Source organism: Bufo gargarizans, chromosome 4, assembly GCF_014858855.1.
Source record: "Bufo gargarizans isolate SCDJY-AF-19 chromosome 4, ASM1485885v1, whole genome shotgun sequence".
In the NCBI taxonomy this organism is placed as follows: Eukaryota; Metazoa; Chordata; class Amphibia; order Anura; family Bufonidae; genus Bufo; species Bufo gargarizans.
Genome location: NC_058083.1, coordinates 523,721,636 through 523,748,198, shown reverse-complemented (window position 1 = coordinate 523,748,198; position 26,563 = coordinate 523,721,636). Strand labels below are relative to the sequence as shown.

The 26,563-nt window shown below is 41.6% G+C and overlaps 1 protein-coding gene across 1 annotated transcript in view; it reads right to left on the bottom strand.

The window, feature by feature from the left end:
• The window catches only part of LOC122936253 (calpain-13-like), a 139,431-nt gene that overhangs the window by 55,630 nt on the left and 57,238 nt on the right, over window positions 1-26,563 (bottom strand). The window contains exons 5-8 of the mRNA XM_044292369.1: window positions 26,205-26,338; window positions 20,191-20,365; window positions 14,450-14,524; window positions 9,215-9,300 (exon numbers count right to left, since the gene is read on the bottom strand). Of these exons, the coding sequence (XP_044148304.1) occupies window positions 9,215-9,300; window positions 14,450-14,524; window positions 20,191-20,365; window positions 26,205-26,338 (470 nt within the window). The remainder of the gene's footprint in view (window positions 1-9,214; window positions 9,301-14,449; window positions 14,525-20,190; window positions 20,366-26,204; window positions 26,339-26,563) is intronic.

Genomic DNA, 26,563 nt, shown 5'->3' with positions numbered 1-26,563 from the left:
ACTCCTGGTGCTCCACGTCCTGCCTCTTCTCCTTCTCCTCTCTCCTCCCATTTGTCCTCCACTCCACCTTCCACCGTGCTGTCGTCACGTTCATCTGGCACAAGGCAGGCTTCTGTGGCCCAAATGTTCGAGGGAAAAAAAAATGATGATGCCGGATAATCCTCTTGCCCAACGGCTGACCGCTGGCTTGTCAGAACTGCTAGCTCGCCAACTACTGCCATATAAACTGGTGGACTCGGAGGCCTTTAGAAAATGTGTGGCCATTGGCACACTGCAATGGATAAGGTCCCCGGAAGGAAATATTTCTCCCAGAAAGGCATCCCAGAGCTATATGGCCACGTTCAGCGGCAAGTGAATATATCTCTGGCACACAGTGTTGGTGCCAAGATACATCTGACCACAGACACGTGGACTAGCAAACACGGGCAGGGAAGGTACATAACTTTTACTGCACACTGGGTGAACCTTCTGACGGCTGTCAAGCATGTAACCCGTGGCACCCGTGTGGTGCTACCGCCACGGATTGCATGCAGGCCTGCCTCTTCTTCTCCTCCTCCTACTCCATCCTCCATCTCCTCCTCGGCTGACTCCTCCTTTTCCACTGCTACCACCTCTTCCGCTGCACCCCACAAGCTCCCTAGAACCTATTCGACGTGCCAGGTGAGACGTTGCCATGCTGTGCTGCAGCTGTTGTGCCTGGAAGCCAAGAGCCACACCAGTCCTACATTCCTTTCAGCTCTGCTGTCTCAGGCCGATCAGTGGCTAACCCCGCTCAATTTTACAGTTGGTAAAGTGGTGTGCGACAACGGTGCCAATCTGCTTTCTGAGCTGAAACAGGGCAAAATGACACACGTGGCATTGCACACGTCCTGAACTTAGTTGTGCAGCGATTCGTTGCCAAATACCCCGGGGTCCAGGACGTCTTGTGGCAGGCCAGGAAAATCGCTGGCCATTTTAGAAGATCTTACACGGCCATGGCTCGCCTTGCTAATGTTCAGCGGCGACACCACCTGCCCGTCAGACGTCTTATTTGTGACTGCCGGACGTGCTGGAACTCCACCTTGTATATGCTTGATAGGCTTCTCCAGCAGAAAAGTGACATTTTTGACTACCTGTACAAACTCTGCAGCAGGACAGGTTTCTTTTCACTGCGCCAGTGGCTGCTTATACGCAACACATGCAGACTTCTGCGGCCATTTGATGAGATCACCAAACTTGTCAATCTCAGCCAGGGCACCATCAGTGACATCGTACCTTACGCCTTCTTTCTGGAGCTTGCATTGCGTTGTGTCATTGATCAAGCCGTCGAGGAGCAGGAGCTGGAAGATGAGGAAGTCGCAATGCTAAATGAATTCCCAGGGGGGGCTACTCCATCTGAGACAAGTCTGAAGAGGAGTCAGGGGAGGATGGTGCCTGGGGGGAGGAGGAGAAAGAGGAGCAAGAAGAGCAGGCTTTAAACTTTTCTGGGATCCCTGGTGTTGTCCGTGGATGGGGGGAGGACACCGAGGACGACATTCTCCTGGGCGATGAGCAGGAGCCAGGCCGCTCCACTGCTTCCAATTTAGTGAAAATGCTGGCCTTCATGCTCCAGTGTTTGAAGAGGGACCCCCGTATCAAAAGCATAAAGGGCAAGGACCAGTACTGGGTGGCAACGTACTTAGACCCCCGGTACAAACACAAAATGGCGGACATATTACCAGCATCACAGAGGGCTGGCAGAATGCAGCATTTCCAGGCCTTGCTGCGAGAGATGCTGCATTCTGCTGATGCGGACGCTGGCAGAGGAATTTCCACCCACAGAGAAACGTTTGCGAGTACCAATCCTACCGCGTCTGCAAGAAAAGGGCGGTGTGAAGATGCGTTGGTCACTTCGGATATGAGATCATTCTTGCAGCCAACCCATTGACAGCCGCCCTCCTGATCCAGCCTCAGGGAACGCCTAGACCGACAGGTGTCCGACTACATTGGGTTAACGGCCGATGTGGACGCTCTGAGAAGCGAGGAACCCCTGGACTACTGGGTGTGCAGGCTTGACCTGTGGCCAGAGCTGGCACAATTTGCCATGAACTGTTGGCTTGCCCCTCGCCGAGTGTCCTGTCCAAAAGGATTTTTAGTGCATCAGTAGGGATCGTGACCAATAAGCGCACTCGCCTAGCTCACGACAGTGTGGACTACCTCACATTTCTAAAAATGAATGAGTCATGGATCTCTGAGAAATTTTACACCTGTGACGACCACTTTTAATTGAATTTCCTCATGACAGCCCACACATATCCGCCACCACCCAGAACAAATAATGGTCCCTGTCTTAGGTAAATACAGCGGCATAAAAGGTCTTTTCTGTCCGGTGAATGCCTAATGTTTGGGACCTCAGAGGAATTCAACACCTGTGACGACCACGTGTTATCGATTTTCAACTATTATCATATGGGTTTTTTTCAAGACGGGGGATTTCGTTAGCTATGTTTTTAATCCAATTTTATCATTTTTGTTCTTCTAAATATATGTATTTGACATCTATTTGTACTGGCCTGCAGTAAAATTTATATCTAATGACCGTCTAGTATACCTCCAGCCACATAATTACTTGTTCTTTTCTGTCCGGTGAATGCTTAATGTTCGGGGCCTGTACTACATTGGCCTGCAGTAAAATTTATATTGAATGACCGTGTACTATACCTCCAGCCTCATAATCACTTGATCATTTATGTACTGTAAATGCATAATTATTGTGGCCTGTAATCTAACTGGCCAACAGTAAAATTGTTATACGGTGAGTTCGAGAATTCAAGATTATATTTTTGATTGCGAAAATTGGCAATGTATTATTCGCGTAATGCGCGCGAAATACCGGCGTGGATCACTTTTTCAAGCTGGTATAAGTTTTCTGAGACTGGATAAAATGGTTGACACGGCAGGACATTAAAATAGCTTTATATGCAGATAGAGAGCTCCAATATATTTGCACTTGAGAATTTTCGGAAATTTATGATGCGCATATTTTTTCGCAATACGTGCAACTTGTATAGTGAGGGGCAGGCAACTTTTCTATTGGTTGCTAGGGGTGTTTCTAAGCTGTGAAAAAGCCTTCTTATTGGCCCACAAGCTAGAAGAAGGGAGGGATGATCACCTGATGTGTACTGTGTTTAAAAAAAAACGCCGAATATTCGTCATTACGAATATATAGCACTATATTCTAAATATTAGCGAATTCTCGAAGTGCCGATATTCGCGATAAAAATTTGCTTTTCAAATATTTGCGCTCAGCACCAATTGTTATACGGTGACCGCCTAATGTATCTCCATCCATATTATCAATTGTTCTTTTCTATCCGGTGAATACCTAATTGTTGGGACCTCAGAGGAATTCAACACCTGTTGACAACGACCACGTGTTATCGAATTTCAACTATTATCATTTGGGTTTTTTTTTCAAGAGGGGGGATTTCGTTAGCCCTGTTTTTAATCCAATTTTATATTTTTAGTTTTTTTAAACATATGTATTTGACATCTATTTGACATCTATTTGTACTGTCCTGCAGTAAAATTGATATCCGATGAACGTCTAATATACCTCCAGCCACATAATCACTTAATGTTTTCTGTCAGTTGAATGCTTAATTTGGGGGCCTGTACTCCTGTAGCCTAAAATAAAAATTTTCTAGGCTTCAGCAGGGCACATTTCTGAGAATTTCCCTTTAAGACGCATAAAAATGGCCCCTGATTAAAATACATATTTTTGGGGGGAATTTTTGCCATTGATTCCCCTCACTGTCCATGTTGTGGGACGATTTGTGCACTTCTTGTAAGTATTTGGTGGCTGCAAATATGACCTGAAGGTTTTTCAGGTTCGCCTGCCATTAAAGTGAATGGGGCCCGCCGAGAACTTGCGGTTCGTGAACATTTGATCGCTTTCGCGAATCGTCCCAGCCGATGTTCGTCCATCACTAATGTAGAGATGACAGGCTGTTGGTCCTGGTGGTAGTGGTGGAGACCAGGCCTATCTGGAGCCTAAAATTGCTCTCCCGGACAGATTTTCTGGGGAATGTGATAATTTCATTTTGTGTAGGGAGGCGTGCAAACTGTATTTTAGCCTACGTCCACACTCATCTGGGGAGGAGAAACAGCGAGTCGTGTGGTTCTTTCCTTGCTTAAGGGGGATGCACAGTCATGGGCTTTTTCTCTGCTGACTGAAACACAGTCTCTCCGGTCAGTAGATTAATTTTTGAAGCTTTGGGTCTTATCTATGATGATCCGGTTCGGACCTCTCTAGCCGAAACCAAGCTGCGCGGCCGTCGTCAGGGTGATCGTTCCACTGAGATTTATTGCTATGAGTTTAGGAGGTGGGCTACGGATGCGGAGTGGAACGATCCTGCCCTCCATAGCCAGTTTTGTCAAGGGTTATCAGAGAGGCTGAAGGACGCTTTGGTCTTTCATGAAACCCCAGTGTCTCTGGAGGCTGCTATTTCTCTGGCTATATGCATTGATAGACGCCCCCACTCTCAGGATGTACTATCACATGATGTATCATCCTCCTCTGACACTTTGGGTGAAGCTACTCCTGGGTTTATGTCTGGGGACGAACCCATGCAATTAGGGGGAGCTACTCCTGGATCTGCTTTTAAGCATACTGGTAATAGGAAGGGAGTCTGTTTTTTTTTCTGCAGACAGAAGGGACATTTTATCAGAGTTTGTCCATTCAATCAACGAAAAAAAAAGAAGAGGGACATTTAATTCCCATCTGACTCTTGGAGGGGTGAAAGTAGATTCAGAAATTCTGCATTTGTCTTTGACTGGTAGTACCTAATTTCTCCTGACTGCTCAGTTTGTTTCCAGATTCTGGAAGGCGTTCTGTACTCGGCTGGGGGTACAACTGTCCTTTTCTTTGGCTTTTCATCCTCAGTCGAACAGACAGACGGAGCGCACTTATCAGAGTCTAGAGACTTACTTGAGATGTTTTGTCTCTGAGAACCAGGAGGATTGGTCTTCGTTTTTATCTTTGGCAGAGTTTGCCATAAATAATCGTAGACAGGAATCCACTGGGAAGTTTTTTGGAACATGAGTTTCACCTGCAGTTTGGCCCATTTTCTGGTTCAGATACTTCTGGTATCCCTGAGGAGGAACGTTTTTTGTCATCATTGTAATCTATATGGCGGAAAATTGAAGATAACTTGATGAATATGGGCAACAAGTAATAAACGTGTGGCTAACAGGAAACGTATGAAAGGTCCGGACCTAATAGTGGATGATTCTGTGTGGCTGTCCAAAAAAAACATTACCTTCTTGGAAGTTGGGTCCAAGATTTATTGGTCCATATAAGATCACTGCCATTATTAATCCTGTAGCTTTTCATCTTGAACTTTCTCAGGCCCTGAAAATTCATAATGTGTTTCATAAATCTTTGTTGAAGAGATATGTTGAACCTTTGGAGCGGTATTCCTTACCACCCCCTCTTGTAATGGTGGACGGTAGTTTGGAATTTCAGATCGCCAAGATAATTGACTCTCGAGTTCTCCGTAGATCTCTTCAGTATCTGGTTCAGTGGAAGGGTTATGGACCAGAAGAGAGGATGCGGGTGAATGGCAGTTGCTTGGTGATAGCCTTCCACAGGTCTCACCTGGATAAGGTCGGTCCTGGGTGTCCGTAGGTCACCCGTCGAAGGGGGGGTACTGTCACGGACGTTCCCGTGACAGGTGGCAGCAGATCGGTGAGACAGGCAACACGTGGTTTGATCTGACATGTTTTCTGTTTGGATAAAATGACGTCTGTGTTGTGTCTGGTGCTTGCCACACTTTCTTTCCCCAGGTGTGGCTATTAGGGTCATTTAACTTTCTCTATTTATAGTTGCTTCTCCCACAATGCTGTGCGGTTTATAGCTTCTGTTTTGATCTTTTGGATAGATTGTGGTTGGATCTCGGCTGAGTTCCTGGTGCTTCCATTGCTCCTTTGAAGTTAAGTCTTTCCTTTCTCTTTTGTATTTTGTTTGTGTTCTGTGTGTTGCATTTCCCTATTGTTTGTATTAGGCCTGAAGAAGACTCCTGTTCGTCCTTCCTTTTGGAGGAACAGGTGGTCTCGTCCCTGCCATTAGTACCAGGGTCCTATAGGGCTAGATAGGATTGTAGGTATTCCTGCATAAGAACTCACCTACCTTTGGGGTCTGTTCATACTGGTAGTCAGTCAGGATTTTTAGGCCTGTTTCCCCCTTCCCTCCTATGCTCGGTGTGGCAAGTACTGCAGCACACAGTCCACAGTTTTTGAGTACTGCCCAGTGAGCAGTTTTTTTGAGTGAGGGGTGTTTGCTGGAGATGCTGCTGGTCATAAGGAATTGAGACTGGCTTCATAATGAAGGGATACTGGATAATTATTACTGTGGGGGGCTTAAGTGGTCTGCACAGCAGGCTCAGAATAGTACTTGTAAAATTCCCATGAGCCTGCTGTGCAGACTTCATTTAGGCCAATAGGCACTATGCAGTGAATAGAGGAAGCGTCTATGATGCTTCATCTAGTGGACCCAGCAACCCAGGTGTCTCGGGGGAAGAGCAGAGCTGCTGGATCTTAGTAAACCCTGATCAGCTCTGCCTGTGTAGAAAGGGGTGAATCCACAGGCTCTCTCTGGGCGCTTTCAAACCATTCTACTCCACTGACAGGGATTAAACAGGCAGCTGAAAGTCAGAAGTTATAATTATGCAGATAGAGAGCATGAAAGTGACTCTGAAACTCTAAAATAAAGCCATGGTCCATGATCAAACCCCTACAATGCAGTTTGATGTATATACAGTTGCAAGAAAAAGTATGTGAACCCTTTGGAATGATATGGATTTCTGCACAAATTGGTCATAAAATGTGATCTGATCTTCATCTAAGGCACAACAATAGACAATCACAGTCTGCTTAAACTAATAACACACAAAGAATTAAATGTTACCATGTTTGTATTGAACACACCATGTAAACATTCACACTGCAGGTGGAAAAAGTATGTGAACCCTTGGATTTAATAACTGGTTGAACCTCCTTTGGCAGCAATAACTTCAACCAAACGTTTCCTGCAGTTGCAGATCAGACGTGCACAACGGTCAGGAGTAATTCCTGACCATTCCTCTTTACAGAACCGTTTCAGTTCAGCAATATTCTTGGGATGTCTGGTGTGAATCGCTTTCTTGAGGTCATGCCACAGCATCTCAATCGGGTTGAGGTCAGGACTCGGACTGGGCCACTCCAGAAGGCGGATTTTCTTCTGTTTAAGCCATTCTGTTGTTGATTTACTTCTATGCTTTGGGTCGTTGTCCTGTGGCAACATCCATCTTCTGTTGAGCTGCTGCTGGTGGACAGATGGCCTTAAGTTCTCCTGCAAAATGTCTTGATAAACATGGGAATTAATTTTTACTTCGATGATAGGAATCCGTCCAGGCCCTGACGCAGCAAAGCAGCCCCAAACCATGATGCCCCCACCACCATACCTCACAGTTGGGATGAGGTTTTGAGGTTGGTGTGCTGTGCCTCTATTTTCCACACATAGTGTTGTGTGTTTCTTCCAAACTACTCTTTTGGTTTCATCTGTCCACAGAATATTTTGCCAGTACTGCTGTGGAACATCCAGGTGCTCTTGTGCAAACTGTAAACGTGCAGCAATGTTTTTTTTGGACAGCAGTGGCTTCCTCTGTGGTGTCCTCCCATGAAATCCATTCTTGTTTAGTGTTTTACGTATCGTAGATTCGCTAACAGGGATGTTATCATATGCCAGAGACTTCTGTAAGTCTTTAGCTGACACTCTAGGATTCTTCTTCACCTCATTGAGCAGTCTGCGCTGTGCTCTTGCAGTCATCTTTACAGGACGGCCACTCCTAGGGAGAGTAGCAGCAGTGCTGAACTTTCTCCATTTATAGACAGTTTGTCTTACCGTGGACTGATGAACAGCAAGGCTTTTGGAGATACTTTTATAACCCTTTCCAGCTTTATGCAAGTCAACAATTCTTAATCGTAGGTCTTCTGAGAGCTCTTTTGTGCGAGGCATCATTCACATCAGGCAATGCTTCTTGTGAAAAGCAAACCCAGAACTGGTGTGTGTTTTTTATAGGGCAGGGCAGCTGTAACCAACACCTCCAATCTCATCTCATTGATTGGACTCCAATTAGGCTCTTGGAGATGTCATTAGTCTAGGGGTTCACATACTTTTTCCACCTGCACTGTGAATGTTTACATGGTGTGTTGAATAAAAACATGGTAACATTTAATTCTTTGTGTGTTATTAGGTTAAGCAGACTGTGATTGTCTATTGTTGTGACTTAGATGAAGATCAGATCACATTTTATGACCAATTTATGCAGAAATCCAAATCATTCCAAAAGGGTTCACATACTTTTTCTTGCAACTGTAGATAGTTTCTCTTGGGTGTAGGACTCAAATACGTCTCTACTTTGGCACAAAGATCAGTATACAAGGTAGTTATAGCCCTAAGAACCAGAAATTTAAGGATTCATGTCTTAAATAAACTGTTTAACCACTGCATAATTGGAGAAGTCTAAAATTTGCCAATATAACTTTATTTTTCTATTTATTACCATTTTCAAAATAAACACTGTGAGCTAAACAGCCTGGATTCCAATCTGATACATTGTAGCAAACTAGCAGAGAGATGTGTGCGGCTGCTCCCTTTATCTCACAGAGCATTGTCTAGACTGGATATAATTGTATCCACTTATCATATGAGGACAGAATGAGCTATGTGCAGGGTTGCAACCTCTAACTGTAACGGTGACTGTCCTTATTCACTGACAGCAGGCACATACCTTGAAAATGGTGAGGAAATAAATAAAAAAGTCTGAAGAAAGCTGCAGAACATTTCAGATACAGAGATTAAAATGATATTTTCACCTTAGACATTTACTGCATATCCACAGAATCTTTAGCTCCAGAATGGGGGACCTCTGACTCCCATCCTGTTGTATCCTGTCCAGCTGTTTCCATAACTCCCATACAAGTGACTGTCCAACATTGCGCCTCTACATTTACTCTTCTCCAGGACACAGGAGGCTGCCTTACTAGGTGAAGACGAAGGGCACGTGACCCCATTCAGGAAATAGGTGCCCGGAATGGCATAGTCTGCTAGTATACCATAAATATCTAAGGTAGGAATACCCTTTTGAGCTTTGCAAAAAAAAAAAGGTTTGTCATAACTATAATAACTCAGGAATTATAAAGGACTGATATTTACCCATCGCTCCAGCGTCCGTTCCATTCTCCTTTGCCCCATGGATTCCAAACCTGAACAATGTCTTCTACTCTGTTGTTGTATTCAATCTATGAGAAATAAATTACATTTTGCAGATAAGACTAAGTATTGAATTCAGCTTATCTGCACTGTCTACTGGAATCAGATGGTTGGTTTACATATAATGGCATGGAGTGAAGAAACACATACTACACGCCTGGTGCAGAACATCTACATGTGGAACTTTAGGTAAAACTTAAAGCCCCAGTACAAGAACTCAAGAATGTCCCCCAATGTCATTTAAGCACTTAAGGTGCTCGTCTCCTGATAGAGACCTTTAAACTCAGTTTATAAAACACAGATGCAATCACTGCTGTAATAAAAAATTGTAATAGAAAAACTTTCACTTAAAACGCAGAAATTAACGTAAAGAAAAGCTGTCCACTTGCAGGTGTCTGCTTGTATGCATGCATTCTTTATTACCTCCAGTAGGTGGCAGTGCGCTCACAATATTTACCAGAATGTATATTATACATAAACATTACAACAAAAGATTCATTTATTTGAAAGAAAAAACAAAGAAAGTGATTGTTGTAGTAAGTGCCCCTCACCAGAATAATAACCGACAGCGACCAGAGCGTAAAACCATAAATAAATATGCCAAACAATAACCCCTCTATATGTGTAACATAACAGCAGCTGTGTTATATCTGGATGGAATGTGCACTGCATATCAAAGTAAATATTCACTCCACCCCATGTCCATAACCTGCAGGTACCGACATGTCAGTTATATAAACCACTGTATAAACCATCCGTTCAGTAACCTAATGAGATAATACATGCATGGAAACATTACAAATATAAAATATCATTAACAGGGACAGTATTATAGTAGTTATATTCTTGTACATAGGAGGCAGTATTATAGTAGTTATATTCTTGTACATAGGAGCAGTATTATAGTAGTTATATTCTTGTACATAGGAGGCAGTATTATAGTAGTTATATTCTTGTACATAGGAGCAGTATTATAGTAGTTATATTCTTGTACATAGGAGCAGTATTATAGTAGTTATATTTCTGTACATAGGAGGCAGTATTATAGTAGTTATATTCTTGTACATAGAGGCAGTATTATAGTAGTTATATTCTTGTACATAGGAGGCAGTATTATAGTAGTTATATTCTTGTACATAGGAGGCAGTATTATAGTAGTTATATTCTTGTACATAGGAGGCAGTATTATAGTAGTTATATTCTTGTACATAGGAGGCAGTATTATAGTAGTTATATTCTTGTACATAGGAGGCAGTATTATAGTAGTTATATTCTTGTACATAGGAGCAGTATTATAGTAGTTATATTCTTGTACATAGGAGGCAGTATTATAGTAGTTATATTCTTGTACATAGGAGCAGTATTATAGTAGTTATATTCTTGTACATAGGAGCAGTATTATAGTAGTTATATTCTTGTACATAGGAGCAGTATTATAGTAGTTATATTCTTGTACATAGGAGCAGTATTATAGTAGTTATATTCTTGTACATAGGAGGCAGTATTATAGTAGTTATATTCTTGTACATAGGAGCAGTATTATAGTAGTTATATTCTTGTACATAGGAGGCAGTATTATAGTAGTTATATTCTTGTACATAGGAGCAGTATTATAGTAGTTATATTCTTGTACATAGGAGCAGTATTATAGTAGTTATATTCTTGTACATAGGAGCAGTATTATAGTAGTTATATTCTTGTACATAGGAGCAGTATTATAGTAGTTATATTCTTGTACATAGGAGCAGTATTATAGTAGTTATATTCTTGTACATAGGAGCAGTATTATAGTAGTTATATTCTTGTACATAGGAGGCAGTATTATAGTAGTTATATTCTTGTACATAGGAGCAGTATTATAGTAGTTATATTCTTGTACATAGGAGGCAGTATTATAGTAGTTATATTCTTGTACATAGGAGCAGTATTATAGTAGTTATATTCTTGTACATAGGAGCAGTATTATAGTAGTTATATTCTTGTACATAGGAGGCAGTATTATAGTAGTTATATTCTGTACATAGGAGCAGTATTATAGTAGTTATATTCTTGTACATAGGAGCAGTATTATAGTAGTTATATTCTTGTACATAGGAGGCAGTATTATAGTAGTTATATTCTTGTACATAGGAGCAGTATTATAGTAGTTATATTCTTGTAATAAGGAGCAGTATTATAGTAGTTATATTCTTGTACATAGGAGCAGTATTATAGTAGTTATATTCTTGTACATAGGAGCAGTATTATAGTAGTTATATTCTTGTACATAGGAGCAGTATTATAGTAGTTATATTCTTGTACATAGGAGGCAGTATTATAGTAGTTATATTCTTGTACATAGGAGCAGTATTATAGTAGTTATATTCTTGTACATAGGAGCAGTATTATAGTAGTTATATTCTTGTACATAGGAGCAGTATTATAGTAGTTATATTCTTGTACATAGGAGGCAGTATTATAGTAGTTATATTCTTGTACATAGGAGCAGTATTATAGTAGTTATATTCTTGTACATAGGAGCAGTATTATAGTAGTTATATTCTTGTACATAGGAGCAGTATTATAGTAGTTATATTCTTGTACATAGGAGGCAGTATTATAGTAGTTATATTCTTGTACATAGGAAGCAGTATTATAGTAGTTATATTCTTGTACATAGGAGCGGTATTATAGTAGTTATATTCTTGTACATAGGAGCAGTATTATAGTAGTTATATTCTTGTACATAGGAAGCAGTATTATAGTAGTTATATTCTAGTACATAGGAGCAGTATTATAGTAGTTATATTCTTGTACATAGGAGCAGTATTATAGTAGTTATATTCTTGTACATAGGAGGCAGTATTATAGTGGCTATATTCTTGTACATAGGAGCAGTATTATAGTAGTTATATTTTTGTACATAGGGGCAGTATTATAGTAGTAATATTCTTGTACATAGGAGTAGTATTATAGCAGTTATATTTTTGTACATAGGAGCAGTATTATAGTAGTTATATTTTTGTACATAGGAGCAGTATTATAGTAGTAATATTCTTGTACATAGGAGTAGTATTATAGTAGTTATATTTTTGTACATAGGAGCAGTATTATAGTAGTTATATTCTTGTACATAGGAGGCAGCATTATAGTAGTTATATTCTTGTACATAGGAGCAGTATTATAGTAGTTATATTCTTGTACATAGGGGCAGTATTATAGTAGTTATATTCTTGTACATAGGAGCAGTATTATAGTAGTTATATTTTTGTACATAGGAGCAGTATTATAGTAGTTATATTCTTGTACATAGGAGCAGTATTATAGTAGTAATATTCTTGTACATAGGGGGCAGTATTATAGTAGTTATATTCTTGTACATAGGGGCAGTATTATAGTAGTTATATTCTTGTACATAGGAGCAGTATTATAGTAGTAATATTCTTGTACATAGGAATAGTATTATAGTAGTTATATTTTTGTACATAGGAGCAGTATTATAGTAGTTATATTTTTGTACATAGGAGCAGTATTATAGTAGTTATATTCTTTTTTCCAGGCTCTTTGAAAAAACAAGTTCTCTCTGGGACAATATTGGCATTGAAATAGTTCCAACTTTGTTGAATTTATCATTGTTTCTCTGCAAACAGGTTGTTGTTAGCAGAACCATATTCTGCTACTTGATATTGTAACTGGAGAGTAAATTACACTGTTTCCCTCCAAAAAAACAAAAAAAAAAAACGGTCGTATCACTTTCTACTGATTTCTTATAGGAAGAGAAATTCAAAAAATTCTCAATTGTCTGTCAGAACCTCAGTAAATGTCTCAACCACAGAATCTTTGACTTTGCTTCAGCTGTCAAATCGGTCAAAGGGAGGACAGGAACTGGTTGAGTTTGTTCTTCGGATTATAGAATTTAGAATTAACCTCACAATCTATCAACCTCTTTTTGGGTTGAATTGGAAGATAAAGAATAGAATGGACATGAAATGGCTCATTGGAGAGCATTACAAAAGTTGAATATTTTTTTTATATCTTTTGGTTTCTATTAGACAGTGTTGCCTTCTTGTTTCGATCCAAATCCACATATACATATCTGGTGATTTGCATTCTGGAATTGAACAGCCATGGAGTAGATACATTGTATTTCATATTCTAATAGTTCAAACCTGCAGTCACAATTCTGTGGACTATACAGCGGTAATCAGCCTTTTCACTGATTCTTTGCAGTCTGGGAAATCTTTATCCTGGGCACCATACAGTTTTCTGATATAGAAAAACTTAAAGGTGTTGTCTCATCTCAGACAATGGGGGCATATCGCTACAATTTGCCCCCATTGTCTCATAGGTGGGGGTCCTACACCTATTTCGGGAACGGAGCCCTACAAAGTGGTGGCTGGAGGACTCCGGTCCAGCCAACTCCCAGCGCTCTCCTCATAGATGTGAATGGGAGTACACCGCGCATGACTGGCCACCTCTCCTATTTACTTCTATGGTCCCGTCGGAAATTGCCAAGCCACCCCATTGAAATGAATGGAGGGTGGCTGTGCATGCGCACTGCACCCTCCACCACTTTCGGGTCTCCATTTAGGACATAGGTGCAGTTCCCAACGCTGGGACCTGCACCTATCAGACAATGGGGGGCATATCCTAGCAATATGCCCCCATTGTCTGAGATGAGACAACCCTTTTAATGTCCCCTCTTGCATTTTCAGAGAGCAGCCAAGTTGTCAGGGATGAGCCCCCATAGGCACCAGGTACCGGATGCAATTCTTACCACTACACCCTTAGAGCTATTATCTTGGCTGCTTTGTTTTATGTAGGATCAATCCTATCTTCCATCACTCTAGGTCCATTAGGAGGTGATTCAAATGGCAGCCATATTGAATCATTGACATTATGCAATAGTTACTAATGACAACAATGATGAAGAATGACGTAGGATTCCAGCCTGCAGATATCATCTCCCTCTGATGTTTGTTATATTATAATGGGATGGTTGATGTCCTCAGCCTTCCCATAGAGGGATATAAATATGGCTGCAATGATTGAATGCCTTCATATATAATATTAGGATCTCTACGAAGTCTTATTAGTCTTGTCCTTCCCTCTTCCAGAGCTAAGAGTAGGATTCTCAGTATTTAGAGGAGAAACACCTTCCATTATCAGATATAAGCCGGCCCTATCCCTATGCGTTACCTGGGTGCCGTTAGTCACGGTGTAGGCATGACCCTTGACGAGGCCATTCTCCAGCTCAATGTTCCCAGTATAGAGCTGAAATAAAATGATATGAAATATTATTTATGGAATAGATTCTCATGTGATATAATTATATATACTGTGTGTATATACATATATACTAGCTGAAGGACCCGGCTTTGCTCGGGTATATTTAATCAATTTCATTTAATGTTTGTGTGTGTCGTTAAAAGATATCAACACTATCCACTATAACAGTGACCTCTACAGCACTCTGCCCCCAAAGCAGTGACCTCCACTGCCCCTCACCCACAGTGCTCCGTCCCTTAAAATTGGACCTCCACAGCAGCCCACCCCCTTAACATTGACCTTTATAGCAGCCTTCCCCTTTAACAGTGAGTTTCACAGCATACCACTCCCTTGACAGTGACCTCAACACCTTAAGTGTCCTTTTGAACAGCTCACTCTAAGACAGCAGCACTGTGCTGTCTGAGTGTGAGCTGCAGGGAGAAAGTCACCCTCCCTCCCATCCCTGCAGCTGACAGAAGTTGATTTTTACCTTCATTTTTTCAATCCCTGACGGCTGAGGAGTGGAGGGGCGTGGCTTAACCAGATCGGGGCGTGGCTTAGTGGGACCTAGAAGTTGATTTTTTACTTCATATTTTCCATCGCTGTCAGCTGAGGAGTGGGAGGGGGCATGGCTAACTGGATCAGGGGCGTGTCCTCTTGAACAGCTCACTCTAAGACAGCAGCACTGTGCTGTCTGAGTGTGAGCTGCAGGGAGAAAGTCACTCTCCCTCCCACCCCTGCAGCTGACAGAAGTTGATTTTCTCCCTGTTGGCTGAGGAGTGGGGGGCGTGGCCTAACCAGATCGGGTGTGGCTTAGTGGGACATGGGGGTGGGGTTTTATGTATTTTGAGCACAATGTGGGCACAGTCACTGATGCTGAGGATTGTGCGATTCCCCCTCCCTCCTCCTGCATAGTCTGCTATGGGTGCTCTGCATTCTCTCTACACTTGTACACAGACTATGTGATTCTCCCCCAGCAGAATGCCTTGTGTGTACTCTTCTACAATCTGTACGAGCTGCGCTCCATGGATGCTTTCCCTCCTCTCCACACACATCTGCTGTCAAGAACACCCTTCCCCTCCATGCTGCTATCTCTAATATTGAGAGCAGGGAGGGGGAGAGCAGAGAGAACAGTTAGAAACAGGAGCAGAGCTCTGACGATTCTATGTCAGATTCAGCAGCACTGGCAGCTAGGTGAAAGACTTACGCACACTCTGCAGAAGCAAAATGGTAGAAGACTTTTAATGAAGACTAGTTAGAAAGATGCTTCATATTGCATTTAGTAAGCAAATAATGCTTGAAGGTGTTCACAGACTTTAAAAGGATTGTTGAATTTGATGCATTATTTGGGCATATGAACATCATGGGAAGAGTCCCTGCCTTGGACTCTGAGAAGAAACTTTTGAGATTAAAGGAGTTGGCCGTAATGAGACAGTGTCCTTTAATTTTCCCCTTCTATCAGCTGATATGATCGGACGTTTCAGGTAAGGATATGTACAAACTTCAGGCCTTAAAGGGGTTGTCCGGGTTCGGTGATTATTAGTAAATAGGCTGCTTTTCCTACATATATGTGGGTTCTATCCTTATTTCTTTATTCTGATGCCCCCAATCCTCAGACTGGATTTGAGAACCGGAAGTGTGATTTTTTTGTTGTTGTTCAGCTGGTGACGTACCGGGCTCCTTACTGGTGTGCTAAGCCTCGTCTTCCACTTAGCAAAGAGCCCGGTGATGTCACCGACAGGGAGATGCCTTCTAGAGCGCTCAAGGAGGCTGTTTGTAGGAGGGAACCGCTAGAGAACGCCCTTCTGTGTCGGTTACGTCACCGGGCACAGGGGGGCGCTATTCTGGGCTGAAGGAGGTTGATTTGGAGGCAGGGAACGCTGCTGTTTAGCACAGTGCACGCCTCTCATCTGCATGTACACTGAATGGGGCCACATGGATTATGCATATGGGACGCCTCCCATGTCCTTACAGATGAGGGGGAGGAATGGAAGGAAAAGGAATATTGCGGCAAGAAATTACATAGAGGGAGCGCTGCAATGTAAACAATACCGAGCGCAGTCTCAGGGACCCGGAGGAGCCCCGAAGGAGAGAAAAAAAAACTAGAAACCTTCAGGGGGACCTTACAGATACATTTAACGGTGAATACTAATGTTAGTTAAAAAGACTGTCATCGCGGACAACCCCTTTAATTCAAACCACTAAGTCTTGCCTCGGTTTGTTGGACTTTGCAGTCACCTCTGCTGGTGGTGCCAGGTTCCTGCCCGGTGGACAGATTAGTGAAGGCTTAGGAGAGTTTACTGACTGTTGCTGGCAGGAGAAGCTTGAATACAGGTTGGGATTTGTGTTCACAATGATGTGCAAATAAGACGGCCGGGAAAAACAGAAGCGAGGATCTCAGGCAGGATTGAGCAGAGTATTTAAAGGTGCAGCGATGCTCTACAACCACCACAAAACAGTGGCACTGCAACATGAGCTCATGTGAGGTCCTTCCTCCTGTTTTATTGCCTGAGAAATGTTATTCTTTCATTAAGGGAACCCTCCTGGCAAATGCCTACTCCCTCTTCTCCTGCATTATATGAGCTCAGCTAAACTGTTAGGGGTATGTCAGTGTACAAGCTCAGGATCAGTACAGGATAAGTAATGTATGTACACAGTGACTGCACCAGCAGAATAGTGAGTGCAGCTCTGGAGTATAATACAGGATGTAACTCAGGATCAGTACAGGATAAGTAATGTAATGTATGTACACAGTGACTGCACCAGCAGAATAGTGAGTGCAGCTCTGGAGTATAATACAGGATGTAACTCAGGATCAGTACAGGATAAGTAATGTAATGTATGTACACAGTCACTGCACCAGCAGAATAGTGAGTGCAGCTCTGGAGTATAATACAGGATGTAACTCAGGATCAGTACAGGATAAGTAATGTATGTACACAGTGACTGCCACCAGCAGAATAGTGAGTGCAGCTCTGGAGTATAATACAGGATGTAACTCAGGATCAGTACAGGATAAGTAATGTAATGTATGTACACAGTGACTCCACCAGCAGAATAGTGAGTGCAGCTCTGGAGTATAATACAGGATGTAACTCAGGATCAGTACAGGATAAGTAATGTAATGTATGTACACAGTGACTGCACCAGCAGAATAGTGAGTGCAGCTCTGGAGTATAATACAGGATGTAACTCAGGATCAGTACAGGATAAGTAATGTAATGTATGTACACAGTGACTGCACCAGCAGAATAGTGAGTGCAGCTCTGGAGTATAATACAGGATGTAACTCAGGATCAGTACAGGATACGTAATGTATGTACACAGTGACTCCACCAGCAGAATAGTGAGTGCAGCTCTGGAGTATAATACAGGATGTAACTCAGGATCAGGTACAAGTAATGTAATGTATGTACACTAGTGACTCCACCAGCATGAATAGTGAGTACAGCTCTGGAGTATAATACAGGATGTAACTCAGGATCAGTACAGGATAAGTAATGTATGTACACAGTGACTCCATCAGCAGAATAGTGAGTGCAGCTCTGGAGTATAATACAGGATGTAACTCAGGATCAGTACAGGATAAGTAATGTAATGTATGTACACAGTGACTGCACCAGCAGAATAGTGAGTGCAGCTCTGGAGTATAATACAGGATGTAACTCAGGATCAGTACAGGATAAGTAATGTAATGTATGTACACAGTGACTGCACCAGCAGAATAGTGAGTGCAGCTCTGGAGTATAATACAGGATGTAACTCAGGATCAGTACAGGATAAGTCATGTAATGTATGTACACAGTGACTGCACCAGCAGAATAGTGAGTGCAGCTCTGGAGTATAATACAGGATGTAACTCAGGATCAGTACAGGATAAGTAATGTATGTACACAGTGACTCCACCAGCAGAATAGTGAGTGCAGCTCTGGAGTATAATACAGGATGTAACTCAGGATCAGTACAGGATAAGTAATGTATGTACACAGTGACTGCACCAGCAGAATAGTGAGTGCAGCTCTGGAGTATAATACAGGATGTAACTCAGGATCAGTACAGGATAAGTAATGTATGTACACAGTGACTGCACCAGCAGAATAGTGAGTGCAGCTCTGGAGTATAATACAGGATGTAACTCAGGATCAGTACAGGATAAGTAATGTATGTACACAGTGACTCCACCAGCAGAATAGTGAGTGCAGCTCTGGAGTATAATACAGGATGTAACTCAGGATCAGTACAGGATAATGTAATGTATGTACACAGTGACTCCACCAGCAGAATAGTGAGTAGCAGCTCTGGAGTATAATACAGGATGTAACTCAGGATCAGTACAGGATAAGTAATGTATGTACACAGTGACTCCATCAGCTGAATAGTGAGTACAGCTCTGGAGTATAATACAGGATGTAACTCAGGATCAGTACAGGATAAGTAATGTAATGTATGTACACAGTGACTCCACCAGCAGAATAGTGAGTGCAGCTCTGGAGTATAATACAGGATGTAACTCAGGATCAGTACAGGATAAGTAATGTATGTACACAGTGACTCCACCAGCAGAATAATGAGTGCAGTTCTGGAGTATAATACAGGATGTAACTCAGGATCGGTACAAGTAATGTAATGTATGTACATAGTGACTCCACCAGCTGAATAGTGAGTACAGCTCTGGAGTATAATACAGGATGTAACTCAGGATCAGTACAGGATAAGTAATGTATGTACACAGTGACTCCACCAGCAGAATAGTGAGTGCAGCTCTGGAGTATAATACAGGATGTAACTCAGGATCAGTACAGGATAAGTAATGTAATGTATGTACACAGTGACTGCACCAGCAGAATAGTGAGTGCAGCTCTGGAGTATTATACAGGATGTAACTCAGGATCAGTACAGGATAAGTCATGTAATGTATGTACACAGTGACTGCACCAGCAGAATAGTGAGTGCAGCTCTGGAGTATAATACAGGATGTAACTCAGGATCAGTACAGGATAAGTAATGTAATGTATGTACACAGTGACTCCACCAGCAGAATAGTGAGTGCAGCTCTGGAGTATAATACAGGATGAGTAATGTTTGTATACAGTGACTGCACCAGCAGAATAGTGAGTGCAGCTCTGGAGTATAATACAGGATGTAACTCAGGATCAGTACAGGATAAGTAATGTAATGTATGTACACAGTGACTGCACCAGCAGAATAGTGAGTGCAGCTCTGGAGTATAATACAGGATGTAACTCAGGATCAGTACAGGATAAGTAATGTATGTACACAGTGACTCCACCATTATAAAATTGAACATAACTATCTAATATAAGGATTGGGACATCGTCATTTCCAATAAAAATGTGTTGTTGATTTGCAGTAGATTTAACCCTATGTGAAATCCACTGTGGAAATCTGCTTGACATGCTAAAGATTTCTAATGCACCCCTCTGGAGCTCTGGATGGAGCTGCTACTGCAGGAAATCTGCACCATTAATGTACTCTGATACAGAATGTAACTCGGCCTATGATCTGCTTTGCTGGACAGTTCCACAAAATTGGGACTCTCAGCAATTAAAAGTTTTATAACGTTCTGTAATGTTATCTGTTTACAATACATATGGTATATACTTTCATAGCTTTTCTTTGTCGCTGCTCTTTTTATTGGATTATATACTTACGTCGCCTGGTGTTGTACATCCCATAAGAGATCCTGATTGTGCAGCTGCTAAAACAATGTCTCTCAGATCCGATGGGGGTTTGGATAGGTTAAAATCCATTTGCACCCCTCCTGTAAAATCCACCAGTGCCTCTGAGATGAATCCCCAGTGCAGGTTCTGGTACGACCCTCGCAGCCTGAAAAGATAAAAGCAGCAATTTGAAGGATGTAAGGGGAAGTGGTTACACCCAAGCACTTCACACTGTCACTATATTTTCCCCTACAAAATAAGCGGAGGGCCTCAGTCTGCCCCATGGTATAATAGGGTAAAAAGCTGGCATTGTGCATATACCTCGTACACTCTCTTAAAGGGGTTGTCCACCCAGGATGGCATCCATCCCCCAAGATCAGCTAATTGTCAGGAAGATGCCACACAAGGAAGGATTGTTCTGAGATGAGCGAATCGAAGCTGACGTGAAGTGGAATTCGATTTCAGGAATTATTCGATTTGCACCAAATAAATTGGCTGCTGCACGTGTTGGAACATGGAGCAAGCAACTCTGGGAACAAGGGATCACCCACAATGCCATGAATGCAGCCAATCAGCAGCCAGCGATGTGATGTCACAGCCCTATAAGTAGCCTCAGCCATCTTGGATTCAGCCATTTTCCAGTGCACTTAGTGCAGGGAGAGACGTCAGCAGGCGCTAGGGACAGTGCTAGGAAAGACTTGAAAACTTTTATTTTGCTGAATAGAAGTTCAGGGAAAGATCATTAGAAGTGTAGGGAAAGGATAGGAAGGAATCATTCCACAGTATTGAAGCAGAACAGATTCAGTAGGGGAGGTTACAGCCTGGGTAATGGGAACAATCCTATTACACCTTGCTGCACTGACTGGGGATCTAAATTGCCATTATACAGCTGCTTTAAGGTTTGCAATAGATGATACATCTGTAATTGCAGCAAAGCTTGCTTGTTATTGGGGTCTTATTAGCCTTTGTGCGGTGCAGTTATATATATAAAGCCCTTTTTTTGTTGTGTATTAGTGGGGGGGGGGGTCTTAGCTGTTGTGTGTTGAAGTGAAAAAATTACAGCCCTTTCTGGTGTGTATTAGTGGCAAAAAAAAAGTATTATTTGCCGTTCACGGCGGCAGTTATATAGTCTTAAGGAAAAATAAGTGCGTCTTATTAGCCGTTCTGCGGTGAATTTACATTGCCATTCAGTGGTGAATTTTTTTGGGGATGCAGCCTTTTTGGAGAAAATTGGTCGATGAATGTAGACTTTCTTCTGTAGGGACTGAGTAATTGCGTCGATTAGCCATTCAGTGGTAAAATTTGTTTGTAATGCAGCCTTTTTTGGGAAAATTGGTCGGTAGCTGTAACTACGGTCAGGGACAATATATGTCCTTTACGGACTACTAAGTGAATGTGGTTCCTGCACAGCCACACCAGCAACTTGGCCAGGTGACGCTGCTTCCGCCTCCACAGCACGTCATTGGTCCTGCGACAATGTCCGCCTCTGCCTCCTCAGCCTCCACTGTGTCCCCAGCCTCCACTGAAGGGACAAGTCACATTGCTCCTCCAGCATACCACATGTGCAGGGCACGGCGGTGTCACGCTGTTCTACACCTCGTTTGCCTGGGCGAACGGAGTAACACAGGGGAGGAACTGCTCCGTGTCCTTCATCAAGAAATCAAATCCTTTCTTTCTCCGCGACAACTCAAAATCCGAACCATGGTGACTGACAACGGGAATAACATGGTGTTGGTGCTGCGTCACGGAGGGCTGAGCCATGCCCCCTGCATGGCAATGTGTTCAATCTGGTTGTCAAGCGGTTCCTAAAGTCTTCCACCCATCTGCAAGAAATCCTAAAAATGGCCAGGAAACTTTGTATGCACTTCAGCCACTCGTACACCGCAAAGCACACCCTCCTTGATCTGGAGCGGCAGAACGGCGTCCTCCAACATAGACTGATATGCAACGTTTCCACCCGATGGAATTCCACCCTCCATATGTTGGAACGACTGTACAAACAGAGAAAGACCTGTGTTTGTTATCTCTATACTATGACATCACTGTGTACATTATCCCTGTACTGTGACATCACTGTGTTTATTATCTCTGTACAGTGACATCACTGTGTTTATTATCCCTGTACTGTGACATCACTGTGTGTATTATCCCTGTACTGTGACATCACTGTGTTTATTATCCCTGTACTGTGACATCACTTTGTTTATTATCCCTGTACTGTGACATCACTGTGTTTATTATCTCTGTACAGTGACATCACTGTGTTTATTATCTCTGTACTGTGACATCACTGTGGTTATTATCTCTGTATTGTGACAACACTGTCTTTATTATCCCTGTACTGTGACATCACTGTTTATTATCCCTATACTGTGACATCACTGTGTGTATTATCTCTGTACTGTGACATCACTGTGTTTATTATCTCTGTACTGTGACATCACTGTGTTTATTATCTCTGTACTGTGACATCACTGTGTTTATTATCTATGTACCGTGACATCACTGTGTTTATTATCTCTGTACTCTGACATCACTGTGTTTATTATCTCTGGACTGTGACATCACTGTGTTTATTATCCCTGTACTGTGACATCACTGTGTGTATTATCTCTGTACTGTGACATCACTGTGTGTATTATCTCTGTACTGTGACATCACTGTTTTTATTATCCCTGTACTGTGGCATCACTGTGTTTATTATCCCTGTACTGTGACATCACTATGTTTATTATCTCTGGACTGTGACATCACTGTGTTTATTATCCTGTACTGTGACATCACTGTGTTTATTATCTCTGTACTGTGACATCACTGTGTCTATTATCCTGTACTCTGACATCACTGTGTTTATTATCTCTGGACTGTGACATCACTGTGTCTATTATCTCTGTACTCTGACATCACTGTGTTTATTATCTCTGGACTGTGACATCACTGTGTTTATTATCTCTGTACTGTGACATCACTGTGTTTATTATCCCTGTACTGTGACATCACTGTGTGTATTATCTCTGTACTGTGACATCACTGTGTGTATTATCTCTGTACTGTGACATCACTGTTTTTATTATCCCTGTACTGTGGCATCACTGTGTTTATTATCCCTGTACTGTGACATCACTATGTTTATTATCTCTGGACTGTGACATCACTGTGTTTATTATCCTGTACTGTGACATCACTGTGTTTATTATCTCTGTACTGTGACATCGCTGTGTTTATTATCCCTGTACTGTGACATCACTGTGTGTATTATCTCTGTACTGTGACATCACTGTGTGTATTATCTCTGTACTGTGACATCACTGTTTTTATTATCCCTGTACTGTGGCATCACTGTGTTTATTATCCCTGTACTGTGACATCACTGTGTTTATTATCCCTGTACTGTGACATCACTGTGTTTATTATCCTGTACTCTGACATCACTGTGTTTATTATCTCTGGACTGTGACATCACTGTGTTTATTATCCCTGTACTGTGACATCACTGTGTTTATTATCTCTGTACTGTGACATCACTGTGTTTATTATCCCTGTACTGTGATATCACTGTGTTTATTATCTCTGTACTGTGACATCGCTGTGTATATTATCTCTGTACTGTGACATCGCTGTGTTTATTATCCCTGTACTGTGATATCACTGTGTTTATTATCTCTGTACTGTGACATCGCTGTGTTTATTATCTCTGTACTGTGAAATCACTGTGTTTATTATCCCTGTGTCATCACTGTGTTTATTATCTCTGTACTGTGACATCACTGTGTTTATTATCTCTGTACTGTGACATCACTGTGTTTATTATCTCTGTACTGTGACATCACTGTGTTTATTATCTCTGTACTGTGACATCACTGTGTTTATTATCCTGTACTGTGACATCACTGTGTTTATTATCCCTGTACTGTGACATCACTGTGTTTATTATCTCTGTACTGTGACATCACTGTGTGTATTATCTCTGTACTGTGACATCACTGTGTTTATTAGCTCTGTACTGTGACATCACTGTGTTTATTATCCCTGTACTGTGACATCACTGTGTTTATTATCTCTGTACTGTGACATCACTGTGTTTATTATCTCTGTACTGTGACATCACTGTGTTTATTATCTCTGTACTGTGACATCACTGTGTTTATTATCTCTGTACTGTGACATCACTGTGTTTATTATCCCTGTACTGTGACATCACTGTGTTTATTATCCCTGTACTGTGACATCACTGTGTTTATTATCTCTGTACTGTGACATCACTGTGTTTATTATCCTGTACTGTGACATCACTGTGTTTATTATCTCTGTACTGTGACATCACTGTGTTTATTATCTCTGTACTGTGACATCACTGTGTTTATTATCTCTGTACTGTGACATCACTGTGTTTATTATCCTGTACTGTGACATCACTGTGTGTATTATCCCTGTACTGTGACATCACTGTGTTTATTATCCCTGTACTGTGACATCACTGTGTTTATTATCTCTGTACTGTGACATCACTGTGTTATTATCTCTGTACTGTGACATCACTGTGTTTATTATCTCTGTACTGTGACATCACTGTGTTTATTATCCCTGTACTGTGACATCACTGTGTTTATTATCCCTGTACTGTGACATCACTGTGTTTATTATCCTCTGTACTGTGACATCACTGTGTTTTGTATCCCTGTACTGTGACATCACTGTGTTTATTATCCCTGTACTGTGACATCACTGTGTTTATTATCCTGTACTGTGACATCACTGTTTTATTATCTCTGTACTGTGACATCACTGTGTTTATTATCCTCTGTACTGTGACATCACTGTGTTATTATCCCTGTACTGTGACATCACTGTGTTTATTATCCTTTACTGTGACATTACTGTTTATTATCCCTGTACTGTGACATCACTGTGTTTATTATTCCTTTACTGTGACATTACTGTTTATTATCTCTGTACTGTGACATCACTGTGTTTATTATCCCTGTACTGTGACATCACTGTGTTTATTATCCATGTACTGTGACATCACTGTGTTTATTATTCCTCTGTACTGTGACATCACTTTGTTTATTATTCCTTTACTGTGACATTACTGTTTATTATCTCTGTACTGTGACATCACTGTGTTTATTATCCCTGTACTGTGACATCACTGTGTTTATTATCCCTGTACTGTGACATCACTGTGTTTATTATCCCTGTACTGTGACATCACTGTGTTTATTATCCCTGTACTGTGACATCACTGTGTTTATTATCCCTGTACTGTGACATCACTGTGTTTATTATCCCTGTACTGTGACATCACTGTGTTTATTATCTCTGTACTGTGACATCGCTGTGTTTATTAGCTCTGTACTGTGACATCACAGTTTTTTTTTTATCTCTGTACTGTGACATCACTGTGTTTATTATCTCTGTACTGTGACATCATTGCGTTTATTATCCCTGTACTGTGACATCACTATGTTTATTATCCCTGTACTGTGACATCACTGTGTTTATTATCTCTGTACTGTGACATCACTGTGTTTATTATCTCTGTACTGTGACATCACTGTGTTTATTATCCCTGTACTGTGACATCACTGTGTTTATTATCCCTGTACTGTGACATCACTGTTTATTATCTCTGTACTGTGACATCATTGCGTTTATTATCCCTGTACTGTGACATCACTATGTTTATTATCCCTGTACTGTGACATCACTGTGTTTATTATCTCTGTACTGTGACATCACTGTGTTTATTATCCCTGTACTGTGACATCACTGTGTTTATTATCCCTGTACTGTGACATCACTGTGTTTATTATCTCTGTACTGTGACATAATTGTGTTTATTATCCCTGTACTCTGACATCACTGTGTTTATTATCTCTGTACTGTGACATCACTGTGTGTATTATCTTTGTGCTGTGACATCACTGTGTGTATTATCTTTGTACTGTGACATCACTGTTACACCCATGAATAAAATAAATACATATAATGATGATACATACTTAGCATATGCTTTCTCTAATAGGGAAGGCCAAAACTCATGGCTGACACGTGGTTGCACAGACAAGTATTTTCCATTAAGCATCGGCAGCCGATCATCGACAACCACATCCACCCATTCTCCATACTGCCAGAACTAAGGGAGAAAAGCACAAATCTCATCAGACATAGTCACCATGGGTGATACCTTCAGTCAGAATCTCCTAGCATAGGCGTTGTTTTTGTTTTGTTTTTTTGACTCCTACATAGTCACATTTTATATGTACACAGAAAGGTGACCTCATAGCACCCCCGTCACGTACTATAGACAAATGTTTGCACACCGGGCTTTGCTCTGGTAATCTGCACATTGTTTGGAATA